Genomic DNA, 19,058 nt, shown 5'->3' with positions numbered 1-19,058 from the left:
ATGCTAAAATCGGCAGTGCTTATGTATAAAGGTATTTCTGTTTTTTGATATATATTTGTGTACATTCAATTTTTATAAACGGTTTTCGCTTTGCCATTATGAGGTATTGTGTATAGATTGATGAGTCGCTCCAGAGTGGCGCAGCGGTCTAAGGCACTGTATCTCAGTGCTAGAGGAGTCACTACAGACCCTGGTTTCGATTCTAGGTTGTATCACAACCGGCCGTGATTGGTAGTCCCATAGTACAAACTATGGCATATTATGTGAATGTGATCCTATACACATGTAAGCAAGTTTTGAAATGATTATGTTTTAATCAAATATTTTATCTGTTTGGGCTTCTATCGGTCAATTTGCAGTCTACAAATATTTTGTAATTACGTTCTGGCCCCCTGACCCTCCGCTCAAGGCCAGCGGCTGAATCTAGTTGATGATCCCTACCATAGGGTGATCCATGGCCTCTGCAACATTACTCAAACTAAAAAACAGATTGACAGAAATGGGGTCCAGCAAGTAGATGTTACACAATATAGCACATTCTCAGAATGGTTTATCATGATGAAAAAGGGAAGGCCATAATTCAAGCGGAGTTCCAGTAGTCTGATAAACCTATAGTTTACACTGTAACCTAGCAGGCTTGCGTAACGTGTATGAACGCGATACAACGTAGCCTAGAACTAGTTGGGTAATGGGGCTACTCCGGGGAGGAGGCAACACGAAAGAGAGAGGGTTTGAATTCAGAGAAACGAGCATTCCATCGCGCAGGCGGCCACCTGCTTAATAAAACAATAATTTCTGCAATGATAGGACTGAAACACACAACACATCCGAAGAAGACTGTTTTGCATCTAAGCAACAAAAAAAAACACACAAAAACACAGAGATCAGGCTAATATGCACGATGGGTTTTCATACCGTTAAACATCTGACAGACATTAATATCCCTAAAAATGCGCTGGTCTAGAATACTAATCAATCCATACCTGCAATCGCTCTGTCGCTGGCTGCCACATTTTAGAATAATCAAAGGTTTTCGTCTCTACTGAAGCTGGTTATTATCTGTGTAGTCCAGCTCACATCTGCTCGTTCTCGGGGCTTGCTTCTCCTCTTCTGCAATCTGGAGAAACAGACAGTGAATTCCAATGAAGCGTGATGAAGCTCCGCCTGCGAGCAGTTCCGAGACTGGTCTGCAGGGGGCGGTAGCGACAGCAGCAAGTAACGACAGGACGAGCCCTATTGCAAGCCAGAGAACACAGAGAACAGAAACAAACTATCCTGCTGGAATTTCGCTAAATAATTCCATTGACTGCATATTAAAGGCTCACATAAAAATATTGCTAGTATTTCAAGCATTTTTGGTCAGTGTTACTCCACAGCTTGGTTTACTAATTGCTGTGTCCTGTTATGGTTTGCCCAAACGGTCATGGTTTTGATGGTTGATGGCGCACTTCTACATTCCAGCCTTCTGGCTCCAGTGAAATGGCTCCATCAGATCTAGCCATGACTCAGTTTATAGGAGCTATGCCCACCAATGGATCCCTACGGAGGCCAAACAGTGCCCGTGACCCTGGAGGTCAAGGAAAGGGGAAAGGGGGTAGAGGTCAACGAAAGTCCCCCACTCAGACTGCAGTGTAGGGTGAAACTCATCAATAACCACTGGTTCCTCTCATCTCCACTCAGTGGAGTGTGTGTGTGTGTGTGTGTGTGTGTGTGTGTGTGTGTGTGTGTGTGTGTGTGTGTGTGCGTGCGTGCGTGCGTGCGTGCGTGCGTGCGTGCGTGCGTGTGTGTGTGTCCATGCGCACATGTGTGTGTCCGTGTATGCATACGTGTGTGTGGCCCTGGGTGTATTTGTGTGTGTGTGTGTGTGTGTTTTTAGGTGCGGCGAGTGTCGAGACAACACCACAGCTAGCCTGTATTTACAGATGTTTACTCTAGGAACATCTGGATCAAGCAGGAAGTCACCAAGGCCACACAGGGCTAACAACATATGTATTTCCCACTGCTGGCATGTTGTCTGGAGAAACAAGGCATGGAGAGAGTGTCTATTAGTGGAAACATGTTGCCCATTGTCCTATTGTAGTGGGTGTTGAGTTAATCCTGAAAACTGTCTGGCCAGTGTTGTTGAGGTCATATAGTGTCCATTGTGTCTTTTGGTGGTTTGATGATAGATAACGCCAGTGCTGACAAAACCTCTGGTTTTTACCTGTTTTTTCTTCAGTTGATAAGATTGATAAGGTTCTCAGGAGTTGTGAAATGCACAATATTGATATGATTTAATTTTGAGTTGGTTTTCAAAGCACTAGTCTAAGTGAGGCGAGGTCTTAGTATTTCACTTAGCCTTGTGCTTTGTCCAAAAAGTTTACTTAGCCTTGTGCTTTGTCCAAAAAGAGTACTTAGCCTTGTGCTTTGTCCAAAAAGAGTACTTAGCCTTGTGCTTTGTCCAAAAATAGTACTTAGTCTTGTGCTTTGTCCAAAAATAGTACTTAGTCTTGTACTTTGTCCAAAAAGAGTACTTAGTCTTGTACTTTGTGCAAAAAGAGTAGTTGTCATGTCGTGATAAATCATCTTTGCGACTTATTTTCCCAGTTCAAGGGTATTGAGATCTAATTGCTAAGATTTTGGTCACAAAACTCAAGAGAGGGTGTTGGAGCTGGATTGGACATGTTCTAAGAAGATATGCAAATTCCATTCCAAGGTTAGCTGTCCATTGGACTCCAGAAGACACACAGAAGAAAGGGAGGCCCAAGACAACATGGAGAACAATGAACAGTAGACACCAATAGAGCTGGAGCACCGCGGAGAAGATGGCCAAAGACCGCAGGAAGTGGCAATCCTTTGTTGCTGCCCAATGCTCGAGCCGGCGTGACGGGATGAGTGCGTCAGTGAGCTGAGGTTTTACATATTAAATGCATGTTTAAATACGTGTATTACAGTGACCAAGTCTTGTCATAGTACATTTCCATTGAGTCAACAGAACCCTGTGAGTCAAATGTTTTCCTAGACACAAATAGACCTCTGGTGTCATGATAAGAACAAACACCACGGAACTCACACTAGACACCAGCTGGGTTTGTGTTCACTTCAATCTTTATTGTTACATCATTGAACATAGATAATACTCATGTGGTTCTTCTCTTTTAGAAAAAGGACAATGATCCTAGTTGGCTAAACATCAGTCAAGTGGAGAGCTCACTCAGTGCTCTGGGTGGGCAGAGATTACATTAAGAACCAATGGAATGGTCTAAAATGTTCCGCCCATCCGGCGCCCCAAAACCAATCCACCCAGGGGTTGACCCTGAGTGGAACAACACAACCGCACACAGACAGAGAGAGACACCTATACCTGGGACACAGAAGCACATGTTACTGGAGCAGACTCACCAGCTGACCCCCACCTGTCAATCATCCACACAAGACCCGCCCTCCCCACCTGTCAGTCATCCACACAAGACCCGCCCATTGGCTACTCCGACCACTCCTGCGAAAAACACTGTCCTCATATAGGGAAACCATACAACACTGTGAATACAATTATTTCTCCTTCTTTACTTGTACAGAACTTGTAAATAACAAAAACATGACAACCAATGTTTGTTTTTTTAAAACACTGTTTTAAAGCTTCCCCCATAGTGGTTTTTACGTCTGTTCTACTTCTACCACACGTTGTTGCCTGAAGAAGGAGACGATTTTGGCACAAACCTGGTAAAGATACAGTAAATCAATCACAATGTACAGGTTTCAAAATTATGCAGAAACCATCAAATCTACCCATGCATCAAGTAAGGCAACCTACTGCAGATTTTTTATATAGAAAGATATATATATATATATATATATATATATATATATATATATATATATATATATATATATATATATATATATATCGTACTGCACTATGACAAGTGCACCTATTTCTACCACACCTGTAAGAACTCCTATCAGCAGCCTCTGCTGAATCTACACTTTAAACTGAGCTCATGGGTTGGTGGGGGATGTCAGGAACCGCCCCCTTTAGGACCCCAATGGCATCCTGGGTAATGTAGTCACATTCTACTGGAGAGAAGTAGCATAATGCAAGGTGCGCTCTTATGCTACAGTAGCTTTATGGATATTCCAACCGTAAAATAGATTTGTATTTTTCTTCCCGCAGGACTATTGTTTTGTCCACATTTATTTTTTCAATGTTTATGTAAAGAAATACTAAATGGTTTGCATTGACTGAATTTGTGTGTATTGGTGCACATCCGAACATGTCCAGTTAGTTGTGTGTGTGAACAGGTGATGCGTGATACTGTGTGTGGGTGGGTGTGCTGCCTCTGTGTTTTCTACAAATCTTTTGTTTTGATCAAAGTGACCAGGGGCTTGTCGTCAGGGCTGTAGTCCTCGTAGGTGATGGGTGCGGCGTCGTACATGGCTGGCCGGGACTTCTTCCCAAATCTGAGAGAGGGGACGAAAACACATACATGGAACATCACTTCAGGTAGGACAGCTAGCTAGGAAGTTCCTAATGTTTCAAGTGTAGAGTTGCTAGGTTGAGAATGACATACAGGTGGCAGGGGAGTGTAATGTTAGAAAGGAGATGTTGCATGTTACAAACTGAGTAATAGGAATATGGCATTGTAAGAGAGGTATTACACATTTCCCCATAAATCTACCGGAACGGGCCTTTATCTCGTGTTTTTTCTAGTATTACATTGTTATTGATTATTGTATTCTTGGGTTTAGAGTTTGCAAGAATGGCATTTCACTGACATTAAAAACTTGAAACTTGAATGGGCCTTTATCTCCAGGTGAACAGTAAATCTATAACAGGAGGTGTTTGTAATGGCTGAATCAAATGAATACATTAAATGTTAACAATGTTGGGGCACTTGTATTCTTAGAGTGAGCGAACATTGTGCCGTCTCACCTGGCGTGGCGGATGGAGGCGATGGCGTTGCTGAACTCGCTGTCGATGCTGCGGCAGTTGTAGAACTCCTGGTAGGCATGGCGAGATGAGCCCTGGTACTCGATGCGGCTGATGCGGCAGATGCCCACGATGAGGATGATGAGCATGAGGACGAAGGCCACGCACAGGGCACCGATGATGATGTAGAGGGAGTGACGTGGCATGTTGGTCAGGGTGTCCTCAGGGTGGGCCGTCTTCCACTGCAAGTCTGAGAGAGAGACAGACAGATTGTTATGAATAACCTAAGAAAGGCATATACATGTAATCATATATCATAATTAACTCATTAAAGCAGGTGATTCTGGGTAATGTACTTACGTATCTCACAGCTGGCCCCTATCCAGCCTGGGGGGCAGTGGCAGGTGTAGGCATTTGATTGGTCGATGCAGGTTCCACCGTGATGACAGGGGTTGCTCTCACACTCGTTGACATCAACCTCACAGTCCTCCCCTGAGAGAACCGATAGCGTGGGGGGAGGGTTATGTTTAACTGGAACAGCAGGTACAGGTATATTTTCAAAGTGATCAGAGGGGGTTTGCTCCCTAGTCAGAACAGCCTACTCCCACCTGTGTCACCAAGGCCCATTATGATAGACTGGGTGACAAATGTGTATACACACACACACACACACACACTCGCGCGCACGCACGCATGCATGCACGCACACACACACACATACAGTGCAGAGTTGAAATCCTCACCCAGGTAACCAGTTGGGCAGACACAGGTGGCGTTCAGGCCCACACTATCACAGCGTCCTCCGTTCTGACAGTGAGCCTTCAGACAAGGATCCCTGTAGATCTCACAGTGTCTGCCTGCACAGGTACGCACACATATGACCCATTATGACGCACTCACAGTACTCTCTATAGACCTGGGTTCAAATACCATTACAAATATTTCAAACACTTTAAGCGTTAGCTTTAGCCTGTCTGGAGTGCCAGGGGGGCTGTGTTTGTACATTTGGGACTTTTCTATTGGTTCCATTGCAACAGACAAGCTCAATCAAGCACAGCATAAGTATCTGACATGATTACAAATAGTATTTGAATCTAGGTTCTCTACATATACCAGTTTACACCAACTCAGCACTCTATCTTGCTACAAAAACACATACTGTAGACAACATACAATCCCTTATATGAATACATTTGTAATACAGGTTGTAGAAACTCATTGAATTAGCATACATATTGCAGTATCAGCATCATCACACAAGCCCACCCCAGGATAACATACTTAAAACTGTCCCCGTTGAGTTGTCAGTCACACATACACAAACACTCCTACCTTCATACTGGGGAGTGCAGACACATTCGTAAGCGTTGATGAGGTCTCTGCAGGTAGCGTAGTTCTGGCAGGGGGCTGACAAACACTCGTTGTATTCTTCCTCACAGTACAGACCATGGTACCCTGGGAAAGAGGGAGACACACACACACACGCACACACTGTCTTTGATCATAATATTAGATGACGGTTCAAGTAATGATTAAGTTTAGATATCACTACCAAGAAGATCACGGTGAAACACTCCTCAGCACATCATATTTTTTAAGATATGTTTTTAAAGGGTGAGATAAAAGTGGTTCAATGTGCCTTTATTTCAATATAGAGATTATCACTTAGACGGAACGAGTCAATGCATTTGTTTCCCTACATGACTATGGCAAAACCTTGTGGATGTTACATCCACAGACATCCTATTAAATCAACTCTAGATGTAATTATATGGTTACATCGACACAGGCATGATTCAGCCGTGACTGTTGGTGGTCTATTAAATGCAGTACACTCCAGTTGCCACTGGGTGGCAGGTTTGCACTGGGACTGAGAACAGTGGGTCTTGTTGTTTTTCCCCATAAAAGAGAAGCAGTATGAGCCCAAGGTCAGAACACAGTGATTGACAGAATCTCAGAGTTGACATAGGACATTGTCATTCTTTCTTTAGAGCTTACAAGCAGAAGCTACCGTACTGAGTATAGACATGTCTGTATGTGTAATGCGTGTGTGAGTGTGTGTCGGGCTGTGTGTGTGTGTCTGGCTGTCTGCTTGTGTGTGCATGTGTTTGTCGTTTACCATGAGAGGAAACATTTACATACAAGTAAGCCTTGATAATTCCCAGAGGTTCTCATAAAAAGCCAGTGAAATGTCAAGTGCCTTTCCCAGACTCCCAGACCGATTTCCTCTGGCTAGTCTGACTCTCCTCTGTCTGATATGGATACAGGGAGCCTGGGATCCACTACTAGAGTATATATGAGCTCCTTCACAGCCTCCTCTCCTTGTAGAGGACACAGACACCAGCTGGCATATTGATGAACAGGAGAAAAGGTCAATTATTTCCATAAGCGAGTCTGATGTGTGTCTGTCTGTGTTTGTGTGTGTTTGTGTGTGTGTGTGTTTGTGTGTGTCTGTGTTTTGGTTGCTTGTGTGTGTGCCTTCTTGCATGTGTGTGTGTGCATGAACATACGCATGTCTATGTGTGTGTGGAGTCTGGGTGTGGAGAGTTAAGCGTCTGGAATGCTGGAATGCTGATTGCAAATCACCAATCACATCATTCCCATCAGATGGTGGCTGTAAGAATGGAAATGTGTGATTGGACGACATCATCTGCCCAACTTGTGTAGTCAGACAACGGTTGCAGACAGACAATGGTCTGGAAGGAAGTGGAACCCAACTGTTTCACCTAATAAAAATAGATCCTAATAAAAATATATCGCCATGGCAACCAGATGACAGAGGAGGGGGAGAGGGAAATGAGGTGAGGAAAGACAGACAAAGGGAGTGGGACAGAAAGCCAAAGAGAGAAAGAGATGATGAGCAATGGAGAATAACAGAGAATATGTTAGAGTGAAAGGTGAAAAGAGATATTCTATTATGTGTGAATATACTGTCAGGAGGACAATAGAGTGGACAGTGTAATCCCCAAAATAACTTAAGTGAAGTGATCTAAAATGGTGAAAAATTAAAAACCGGCCATTACTAATTTAGAGCGTATCTCACTAAGATTGCAAATTAAATCAAAATGAAAACTGAAAGACGGAAAGATATATAAAGGGAGCTCTAGGACAGACTCTGTTAATGGTTCTACAGATAGGGTCCTGCAGTCACACCCAGACCAGGGTTCAAACACTGTTTTTAAATCTTTCCAATATTACTACCATTTGTTTTAGCCTGTCAAATGGGCAGGGGTTTGCAATTTTGCAACTATCCTATTGGTTCCCTTGTACCAAGCAAGCTCAATCAAGCCCAGCTAAAGTAATTTAAATGATTTCAAATACAATTTGAACCCAGGTCTGGTTACAACGCTGAATAAGGGATAATGATTTGTCATCATTCCACACCATTAATCTGAGCATGGAGCCATAAAAACCAGTGGCATGATCAATGAGCCTGTAATGACACGTCAGTCATGCGTTACCCAGTGTGTGTCGTAATCAATGATATCACTGGGGTGGGGAATGGGTTGTGGAATGATGAGAAGTAACAATGCTAATTCATGATGTTGCACAGTGCATTCGGAAAGTATTCAGACCCCTTCACTTTTTACACATTTTGTTACTTTACAGCCTTATTCTAAAATGGATTTGTCACGCCTACTCCCGCTCCTTCTCTCCGGCCCTTGATGTCGCTGGTCTACTAACCACCGGCCCTGGCAACAATCATTACTCACACCTGGTCATCATTATCTCCTTGATTTCTCCCCATTTATTTAGCCCTCAGTAGACAGCAGCCACTAGATAGTATTGTTTTCTCTCACGCTCTGTACACTTCTCATTTTCTGTTCATCAGCATTGTTTCATTATTAAACTCACCTTCTGCACCTGCTTCCTGACTCCCGGCGTATTTAGTTACAGAATACTACCTTGCAACATGGAAGCAGCAGAGGATAAAACCATCTTCCAGACGGTCAAGGAACAGGGTCATCTACTCCACCTACGCGTTATCTACCGCCTCGACACACCCAGTGAGGCTCTCAATACCCCTATCAGAAGGCCTCCTACCGCGGGTGATCACAGTGAGCCAGTCCCCCAGCCTACTGAGCTCAGTCCTCCCAGGTCAGTGATGCCCTACTGTCCCTTCCGGAGAAGTATCGACGGTACTCCGTCGAAATGCCGTGGCTTCCTACTCCAGTGCTCCCTCTATTTCGCCTATCAGATGGGAGCAACCACGACCGAGAGATCCAAGGTTGCCACGGTCATATCCCTGCTGACAGGGTGGGCGTTGGAGTGGACTACAGCCATCTGGGAGAGAGGAGAGGAGGAGCTGGGTTCCGATGAGAGGTTCATGGCTCTGTTCAGGGTGGTCTTCAACCATCCTCCAGAGGGCAGAGAGGGAGGTGAGTGACTTCTCCAACTCCAGCAGGGTGCCCAGATCGCTGCGGAGTACACCTTCACCTTTCGTACTGTGGCAGCCTCCAGCGGATGGAATGAGCCGGTGCTCCACACTCTATTCTGGAGAGGACTGCGTGAAGAGGTCCAGACGGAGTTGGCTTGTCAGGGTGGCAATCTTTGGGAGCGCCTGTGCCCACCTCGCACTCGCCTTCCTCCTTTGGCTGTCCTGAGGCAGAGCCTGAACCCATGGAGGTAGGGGCTATACACCTCTCCATGGCAGAGCGGCGTCGCCAGAGACACCTGGGGCTCTGTCCCTATTGCAGGCCAGGATGGGCACCAGCTTCAGTGTTGTCCGGTGCATCCAAACCCGGGGTCCACTAGAGCAGAGGTGCGGCCCCGTGACCTTCCATCTCCCAGGGTAGGCATGAGTATTCCATCATCATAATTTTCCGCCAAACCCTTTCTGGTTCCCATTTCACTGGCTGGCTGTCCCTCAAGTGTTGTCTCTACAGCTCTAGTGGACTCTGGTGCCGCAGGGAACTTCATCAACCAGGCACTTGCCTCCTCCAGGACCATAACTTTGTACCTGCTCTCCTCTACTTTTCCGGTTCAAGCCCTGGATACGTGACCATTGGGACACAATTACGCACATCACAGCACCATTCACCCTCACCGTGGGACCCATGTGCCAGGAAAGCCTTCCTCATCATCACCCCACCCGTACACAAAGTCATCCTCGGCCTCCCATGACTCCAACGTCATAACCCCACCATATCCTGGTCGAGGATAAGAATCACTGCCTGGGGCCTCCCGGGTGGCGCAGTGGTTAAGGGTGCTGTACTGCAGCGCCAGCTGTGCCACCAGAGACTCTGGGCTCAGGGTCTGTCGTAACCGGCCGCGACCGGGAGGTCCGTGGGGCGACGCACAATTGGCCTAGCGTCGTCCGGGGTTAGGGAGGGTTTGGCCGGTAGGGATATCCTTGTCTCATCGCGCACAAGCAACTCCTGTGGCGTGCCAGGCGCAGTGCACGCTAACCAAGGTTGCCAGGTGCACGGTGTTTCCTCCGACACATTGGTGCGGCTGACTTCAGGGTTGGATGCGCGTTGTGTTAAGAAGCAGTGCGGCTTGGTTGGGTTGTGTATCGGAGGACACATGAATTTCAACCTTCGTCTCTCCCTAGCCCGTACGGGAGTTGTAGTGATGAGACAAGATAGTAACTACTAACAATTGGATACCACGAAATTGGGGAGAAAAAGGGGTAAAAAATTCAACAACAAATAAAGAATCACTGCCTGGGGACCAGGATGCCAGGGGACATGCAATCCCGTACCCTGTGGTTCCACGTCGGTGGAGGGTCCTGTGAGTGCCCTCCAGCCCATCAATCTGTTCTCCCATATTGTTACCCCCGTGTTTTAGGACGTAGATGTGGACATCCGTCAGGCTCTGGAGAGGGAACCCGCTCTGGCTACCTGCCCTCCAGAACACATCTACATCCCCACGGGGGTAAGAGGATCGGCTGTTGACCTGGGCACACATCCCTTGCCACTGGACACCCAGGTATCATCCGCACCATCCAATTCCTTTCCGACAAGTATTGGCGCAGGATGTCGCCCAATATGTCAACTCTTGCTCTGTATGTGGCCAATCCAAATCTCCCCGGGACGCTCCAGCAGGGAAACTAATTCCCCTTCCCATGTCTCAGCGGCCTTGGTCACATCTGTCCATAGACTTCGTAACTGATCTCCCCCTTTCTGAAGGTTTTACCACTATTATGGTTGTTGTTGACAGATTCTCTAAATCCTGCCATTTTATCCCTCTCTCTGGTCTACCTACCGCTCTCTGTCCGTAGACTTCGGAACTGATCTCCTCCTTTCTGATGGTTTTACAACTTATTATGGTTGTTGACAGATTTTCTAAATCCTTACGTTTTATGCCTCTCTCTGGTCTGCCTAGCACTCTCCAGGTTGCGGAGACACTATTCCAGCAGGTCTTTCGGCACTATGGTCTTCCAGGGGGGACATCGTTTCCAACCGTGGTCCCCAATTCAGGTTGCGGGTATGGAAAGCCTTTATGGAGAAGCTGGGGGCACGGTCAGCCTGACATCCGCGTACCGGCCTCAGTCCAATGGGCAGGTGGAGAGGATCAACCAGGAGCTGGGGAGGTTCCTAATGAGTTACTGCCAGGACTGACAGGGGGAGTAGTTCCGGTTCCTTCCCTGGGAGGACTACGCTCAGAACTCACTTCGGCACTCCTCCACCGGGCTGATTCACTTCCAGTGTGTCCTGGGATACTATCCGGCCCTGGCTTCATGGACTCCGAGCCAGACCGAGGCCCCTGCAGTGAACGAGTGGTTCTGCCAACAGAAGGATCAGACGGACCGCCACTGCAGTGAGGCAGAGGTTCCATCCTGGTGATCGCTTCTGGCTCTCCACTAGGAATCTCCCGCTCCGCGTGCCCTGCCGGAAGCTTAGTCTCCGGTTTGTGGGGCCCATCAAGGTCCTCCGGAGGGTCTATGAGGTAACTTACCGTCAACAACTCCCCTCCAACTACCGGATCTCACCATCCTTTCATGTCTCCCTCACCAGGCCAGTGGTTCCTGGTCCCCTGGCAGATGTCCTCCCCCGAGACACCCCCCCGCCTCCCCTGGACATCGAGTGGAACCCTACCTATGCCATTAGGTCCCTCCTGGATTCTTGACATCATTGGGGTTGGCTACAATACCTGGTGGACTAGGAGGCATACAGTTCTGAGGAGAGCTCTTGGGTCCCAGGGGCAGACATCCTGGACCCCAACATCATCCGGGATTACCCTCTTCGCCGTCCGGACCGGCCCGCTCCTCGCCCTCGAGTCAGTCCTCCTGGCCGGGGGGTACTGTCACGCCGGTCCACTAACCACCGGCCCTTGCTACAATCATTACACACACCTGGTTATCATTATCTCCTTTTTACTCCCACTTTATTTAGCCCTCAGTGGACAGCAGTCACTTGGTAGTATTGATTTCTCTCACGTTCTGTACGCCTCTCATGTTCTGTTCAACTGAATCATTTCATTTTTCAACTCTCCTTCTGCACTTGCTTCCTGACTCCCAATGTATTTCGTTACAGAATTCAATATTTTTTTCCCCCTCATCAATCTACACACAATACCCCATAATGAAAAGAAGAAAAAAAAACTTTTTTGCAAATGTATTAAAAATAAAAATCTGAAATACCTTACTTATAAGTATTCAGACCCTTTGCTATGAGACTCGAAATTGAGCTCAGGTGCATCCTGTTTCCATTGATCATTCTTGAGATGTTTCTATAACTTTATTGGAGTCCATCTGTTGTAAATTCAAAAATTGGACATAATTTGGAAAGGCACACACCTGTCTGTATAAGGTCACACTGTTGACAGTGCATGTCCGAGCAAAAACCAAGGCATGAGGTCAAAGGAATTGTCCGTAGAGCTCCGAGATGGGATTGTGTCGAGGCACAGATCTGGGGAAGTGTACCAAAACATTTCTGCAGAATTGAAGGTCACCAAGAACAACTTGGCCTTCATCATTCTTAAATAGAAGAAGTTTGGAACCACCAACACTCTTCCTATAACTGGTTGCCAAGCCAAACTGAGCAATCAGGGGAGAAGGGCCTTGGTCAAGGAGGTGACCAGGAACCCGATGGTCACTCTAACAGAGCTCCAGAGTTCCTTTGTGATGATGGAAGAACCTTCCAGAAGGACAACCATCTCTGCAGCACACCACCAATCAGGCCTTTATGGTAGAGTGGCCAGACAAAGCCACTCCTCAGTAAAAGGCACATGACAGCCTGCTTGGAGTTTGCAAAAAAAAACACCTAAAGGACTCTCAGACAACGAGAAACAAGATTCTCTGGTCTTTTGAAACCAAGATTGAACTCTTTGGCCTTAATACCAAGCATCACACCTGGAGGAATCCTGGCACCATACCTACGGTGAATTATGGTGGTGGCAGCATCATGCTGTGGGGATGTTTTTCAGTGGCAGGGACAGGGTGACTAGTCAAGATCGAGGGAAAGATGAACAGAGAAAAGTACAGAGAGATCCTTGATGAAAACCTACTCCAAAGTGCTCAAGCCTGGGGCGAAGGTTTGCCTTCCAACAGGACAACAACCCTAAGCACATAGCCAAGACAACGCATGAGTGGCTTTGGGACAAGTCTCTGAATGTCCTTGAGTGGCCCAGCCAGAGCCCGGACTTGAACCCGATCGAACATCTCTGTTCAGGTGTGCCAAGCTTGTAGTGTCACATCAAAGAAGACTGGAGGCTGCTAAGGTGCTTCAACATGTGAGATTAAAATGTAAGATTTCTGTTAAAAAAACAAAAACAATTATAAATAATAAAAACCTGTTTTTGCTTTGTCATTATGGGGTATTGTGTGTAGATTGATAGAACACATTTTTTAGGGGAATAAGGCTGTAACATAAGGGGTCTGAATACTTTCCGAATGCACTGTTATATTATATGTGTTAGGTTTACTGTGATATCTGATTTATTGTGGGAGAATCAATCTGTTAGATAGTCTTAGAGCTTATCTATAGTGTGGAAAATTGAAGGTTGATCAGATAGAGAATACCCCCCATTTAAACAGGCACTGTTATTTAATGGCTCACCTGGGACACACAGACATCTGTAGCTGGTGCCCACACTGCGGCAGATCCCATGGGCACAGGGGTTGAGGGCACAGAAGTCCACCAGCTGGGCACAGGTTGGGCCGGTGAAGCCGGCAGCACAGCTGCAGCCAAAGTCCAGGCCGGGACCCTGGGGGAAGCAGCTCCCGTTGTTGTGGCAGGGGCTGGAGGCACATGGGTCCACCCTCTGTTCACACATACTGCCCTGATACCCTGAGAAAGATGAAGGGAGTACAAGAGAGAGAGAGGAGAGAAAGAGAGAGAGTGAGACAACGAGAAAGACAAAGACAAAGATAGGGTGAGAGAATGACAGCACAAAAAAAGACGATGAAGGAAGGAAAATGAAAGACAGAGAGAGAGAGAGAGAGAGAGAGAGAGAGAGAGAGAGAGCGAAAGAAAGAAAGAAAGAAAGAAAGAAAGAAAGAAAGAAAGAAAGAAAGAAAGAAAGAAAGAAAGAAAGAGAGAGAGAGAGAGAGAGAGAGAGAGAGAGCAAGCGAGAGAGAGCGAGTGTGAGTGAGTGAGAGCGAGAGAGGGGGTGGGGAGCATCTGGTCTGGTGGCAGGAATGCTATGGGGTTCGGGGGTTCTGGGGTTGTGATGAACCGCATTGTGGGTGTTCAGGTGGGTCTGTGGACTCACTGGGATGTAGCCTACAGCGTCTGTTTTGTCTACACACACAAACCCATGCCCCGTCCCCCATCCCCCGCCCACACACAAACACATACAAACAAACAGGCACTGTTATTTGACCCAAGCCAGAAAGCCCATACTTAAAGACATGCTCCGGCACATTTTTTTTAAACCTCCTGCTTTGGGCTGGATGTGTCAATGTGTAGTTCATACATGTATAATTTATGAGAAAGAAAGAAAGAAGACCCACACAGAACCCACTGACTCCAGTAGATTATTCCTCCCTCTCTGCACTGACAGTGAAATAATAAATGTCCATCAATCTGGGTGATATAGAGTCCTCCATGCATCTGAATACATGAATCAGCAGACCCTGAAAGCCTCTCTTCATTAGCCCGATGAAATACACACACTGACGCAATCAACATGTTCCCAGGTTATATTGACTGTGTAACACGCACACACACGCACACACACAGGCCAGCACACACCCATAGGCACAGTCCTATCACAATAAACTACAGTCTCCTCTCTGCGCTACCATGGCAACGATCCCGAAAAAAACAGCTTGTGATGGAACCATTCTCCTGAGGAAGGAGGGAGGACAGAGGGTCAAGGTGGAGAGAGGTGAGGAGGGAAGAGGCAAGGGTGGCACCTTGAGAGTGGCAGAGATGGAGGCAGTGATTGCAGAAGGTGTGACAAAATGGAGGTTTGATTGAGGGTGACCCAATTGATCAGTATTTCTCATAAGAGCAACAGGATGTAGGAAGCTAGTGGGAGTGGAGCAGCCAGGTCACACCAGATAGGCTGTAATATTAGATGTTTTTCCAGGTCTCCAAGACGTCGGGAGATGCCTTCCATACCAGTCACTAGGGGCAACGTGAGTGCCTATTACCATCGAGCAGGATCACGGCTTGCTAGGGAGTTACGGGTGGGGATAGAAGGGCTTAAAGGTCCTGAACAAAAAAGATCCCATTTCAAATAGCCTTTTATTACCCATAATAATTTGGGGGATAGAAGTGCTACAAATTTGAAAAAAATGACTTGTAACCATTGGTGTATAAAATGAGAGTTAGAGTCCCCCTTTTCCCTTAATAATCCCGCCTCCTGAATCCAAGTGTTTGACATGAGGGAGGGGACCAAGTGATCAAAATGTATCAATGTAGAAGCAACATTCAGTTGTCATGCTTTGATTTGGTTCCATCCAAATTTCCTGATGTTGACTGTTTTGCTCCACAGCTAAGAGGATTGCAGGTTCAATCCCATTGCTAGGCACACATTGTTATTTTTTTTCTGTTTCAACCCTATCCCAAACCCCCCCCCCCCCCCGGACAAATGTTGGATACTGAAGTGTGGCGTTGGGTGGAGACATGTAACACACACATACATGTGCACACACACACACACATAGACACACAACCGCACATCATCTCAGATGTTGTAGAAAAGGAGACATGACGAGAGGTAAAGACAAGAGAGAGGTCAAGGTGCCAAAGAGGAGAATGTGAAGAAGAAAGGAGGGAGGAAAATCTGACACTCTGCTGTGTGTGTGTGTGCATTTGCCTTGGGCAGTGTTGTCAGGGAGACTGGCTGGGTGTCTGAGCATCAGGACCCCATCTCTCTCTCTCTCTCATTTTCTTTCCTTCTTCCTCTTTCTTTCTGCTCTCTGTCATTCTCTCTCCCTATCTTTGTCTTTGTCTCTCTCTCTCTGTCTCTCTCTCTCTCTCTCGGATCATGCTGACAACTCATGCTGACAAATGATCAAGCTCATAATTCACTATGACACAGGGGGTAGGGGTCAGCAGGCATGGTAAAGACACACACACGCGCACGCATGCGAGTGCATGCATTTGCACACATGCACGCACACACGTGCACCCCCACATGCACCGAACCCCCCACCATCACCACCACACGCACTTTACCAAGCCTCCACACTTAACCAGATTCCCAGGGGAGCTCTGATATGAGAAGAAAACAGCTTTTGCAGAGCTGCTGTACCGCTTCTACTTGCCAATACTGTAGAGCGAGTTAGGAGTCTAAATATAGCACCCCCACCCCTCCTGTTCCCCACTGGAGACAGTGCCAGTCCCAGAGCTGAGAGAGAGAGACCTCAGAGGACAGACACAGAGCTAGGAGGACTGCTGGGAACGACCTCAGAGGACAGACACAGAGCTAGGAGGACTGCTGGGAACGACCTCTAGAGGCTCTGGTTGTGTCTGAAATTGTACCCATATTCCTTCAAGAAAATCGCTCAAGATTGACTTTGAAATTTGACGTCTGTTCATGTCCTGAGGACATCAGACTTTAACCCGTAACTTAATGATTCGTGATGAATGCCTAAATGTCATGTTTTAAGCCTATCCCAACCCTTGTTTTCTAAATTTGACATTTGGAGAAATGTCGATTAAAGTCTGAATCTGAAGTCAAATTGGTAAAACTTGGAGATCTTATTGGTTTCCTATTAAGTGCACTACTTTTGACAAGGGCTCGTAGGCAGTATGTCATCTGACATGAGGGGTCACGAATGGACATGACACCTAATAACCGGACTTGTGTCATGTTTATGATACTGCTGTGGTAATGCTATTCACCTGCTCAAAGACAGGAAAAAACGCAGCTATTTGCATTCAGCAGTGGCATTCGGTGATCATAAGCCGTAATTTCCTCTGCTATTGTTGTCATCTGCTGTCATCCATCACTTTGTTTTATGCACAGCGTGATAACTTCCGCCGAGAGGATCTGTGCTAAATAAACTTGGTCTGATTTATGTGTGTGTGGGTAGGCAGTTATACAACACTGGGAACAGCTGACAGAAATAGGTTTCTCTCTGTGTGTGTGTGTGTGTGTGTGTGTGTGTGTGTGTGTGTGTGTGTGTGTGTGTGTGTGTGTGTGTGTGTGTGTGTGTGTGTGTGTGTGTGTGTGTGTGTGTGTGCGTGCGTGCGTGCGTGCGTGCATGGGTGCTTGTGCACATTGGGAGAATGCTTTAACTTCTGTATGACAGGGTGCAGTATTTTCACGTCCGGAAGAAATGCATGACCATATTCAACTGCCTGCTACTCATCCCCAGAATATAAAATATGCATATTATTAGTAGATTTGGATAGAAAACACTCTGAAGTTTCTAAAACGGTTTGTATCATGTCTGTGAATATAACAGAACCTATAACAGAAATTGTTATTTTTTTGAGGTCACTCTCTTTTCAATGGGTTTTCATTGGGAATCAGATTTCAGATTTCAGATCAGATTTCTAAGGGACATTCTTGCAGTTCCTATCGCTTCCACAGGATGTCAACAGTCTTTAGAAATTGGTTGAGGTTATTCCTTTGTGTAATGAAGAAGTACGGCCATCTTGAACGAGGGTCACTTGAAGTGTACTGTTAGAGGCACGTGACCAGAAAGCATGCTTCAGTTTGTTTTCTTCCTGTGTTGAACACAGATCATCCCGTCTTCAATTTTATTGATTATTTACGTTAAAAAATACCTAAAGTTTTATTACAAAAGTAGTTTGAAATGTTTTGGCAAAGTTTACAGGTAACTTTTGATATATTTTGCAGTCACGTTGAGCAAGTTGGAACTGGTGTTTTTCTGGATCAAACGCGCCAAATATATGGACATTTTGGATAAATATTGCCGGAAGTAATTGAACAAAGGGACCATTTGTGATGTTTATGGGACATATTGGAGTGCCAACAAAAGAAGCTCGTCAAAGGTAAGGCATGAATTATATTTTTATTTCTGCATTTTATGTCGCACCTGCAGGGTTGAAATATGGTTTCTCTCTTTGTTTACTATAGTGCTATCCTCAGATAATGGCATTGCTTTCTTTAGCCGAAAAGCCTTTTTGAAATCTGACATGTTGGCTGGATTCACAACAAGTGTAGCTTTAATTTGCTATCTTGCAAGTGTGATTTAATGAAAGTTAGATTTTTATAGTCATTTATTTGAATTTGGCGCTCTGCATTTTCCCTGGCTTTTGGCCAGGTGGGACGTCCCACATATCCCAGAGAGGTTTTTTAAAAAGAAACCAAATTCTTATGAAAGCTCTTCACTTCATGTGTCTCCAGTGATAGTTAAAAGAGAGGAGCAAGAGTAAATATACTTCTTCTCCAAATAAAGAAGAGAGACAGTCTAGTCCGAAAGGAAAGGTAAAAAGGTAAAGAAACAACAGTACAAGAGATTGTGTTTTCCTCATGGAAGACACTGCTTCTGCTGTGTGTTATACAAGGAAATGCCATACAACACAACTTCTCTGTACCTAGCACTGAGGGGTATGCTACAAAGCAGGATAAATGAATTAGCCAGCTAACTTTGATAAGCAACCAGAAAAAACGATAGATTTTATAATTAAATAAAAAAGCTAAACTTAGATATGTCTATTCATTTGTTAAATTAATTAGACCATAATTAGACCATAATAAAAAGTTATATCAGAATATTTTAAAAAGCTAACTGGCTAACTGCGAGGACATATGCTGGGAGACGAGAAACAAGTACAGG

At 45.8% G+C, this 19,058-nt stretch overlaps 2 protein-coding genes across 2 annotated transcripts in view; both read right to left on the bottom strand.

Moving 5' to 3' along the window:
• Positions 1-1,162, bottom strand: part of LOC110503743 (PTB-containing, cubilin and LRP1-interacting protein) — a 37,394-nt gene extending 36,232 nt beyond the window's left edge. Inside the window, exon 1 of the mRNA XM_036961708.2 lies at positions 984-1,162. Coding sequence (XP_036817603.1) covers positions 984-1,013 — 30 coding nt within the window. The 5' untranslated portion in view covers positions 1,014-1,162. The remainder of the gene's footprint in view (positions 1-983) is intronic.
• Positions 1,163-3,069: 1,907 nt separating this feature from the next.
• LOC110503319 (delta and Notch-like epidermal growth factor-related receptor) overlaps positions 3,070-19,058 on the bottom strand; it is an 81,182-nt gene continuing 65,193 nt past the window's right edge. Inside the window, exons 8-13 of the mRNA XM_090218281.1 lie at positions 13,912-14,142; positions 6,242-6,364; positions 5,653-5,766; positions 5,270-5,401; positions 4,913-5,159; positions 3,070-4,440 (exon numbers count right to left, since the gene is read on the bottom strand). Of these exons, the coding sequence (XP_090074407.1) occupies positions 4,329-4,440; positions 4,913-5,159; positions 5,270-5,401; positions 5,653-5,766; positions 6,242-6,364; positions 13,912-14,142 (959 nt within the window). The 3' untranslated portion in view covers positions 3,070-4,328. The remainder of the gene's footprint in view (positions 4,441-4,912; positions 5,160-5,269; positions 5,402-5,652; positions 5,767-6,241; positions 6,365-13,911; positions 14,143-19,058) is intronic.

The sequence above is a fragment of the Oncorhynchus mykiss genome, chromosome 24 (assembly GCF_057628025.1).
Source record: "Oncorhynchus mykiss isolate SJ-2025 chromosome 24, ASM5762802v1, whole genome shotgun sequence".
Taxonomy (NCBI): Eukaryota; Metazoa; Chordata; class Actinopteri; order Salmoniformes; family Salmonidae; genus Oncorhynchus; species Oncorhynchus mykiss.
Note: the sequence above shows the minus strand (reverse complement) of the source record. Positions and strands in the feature narration are given on the sequence as shown.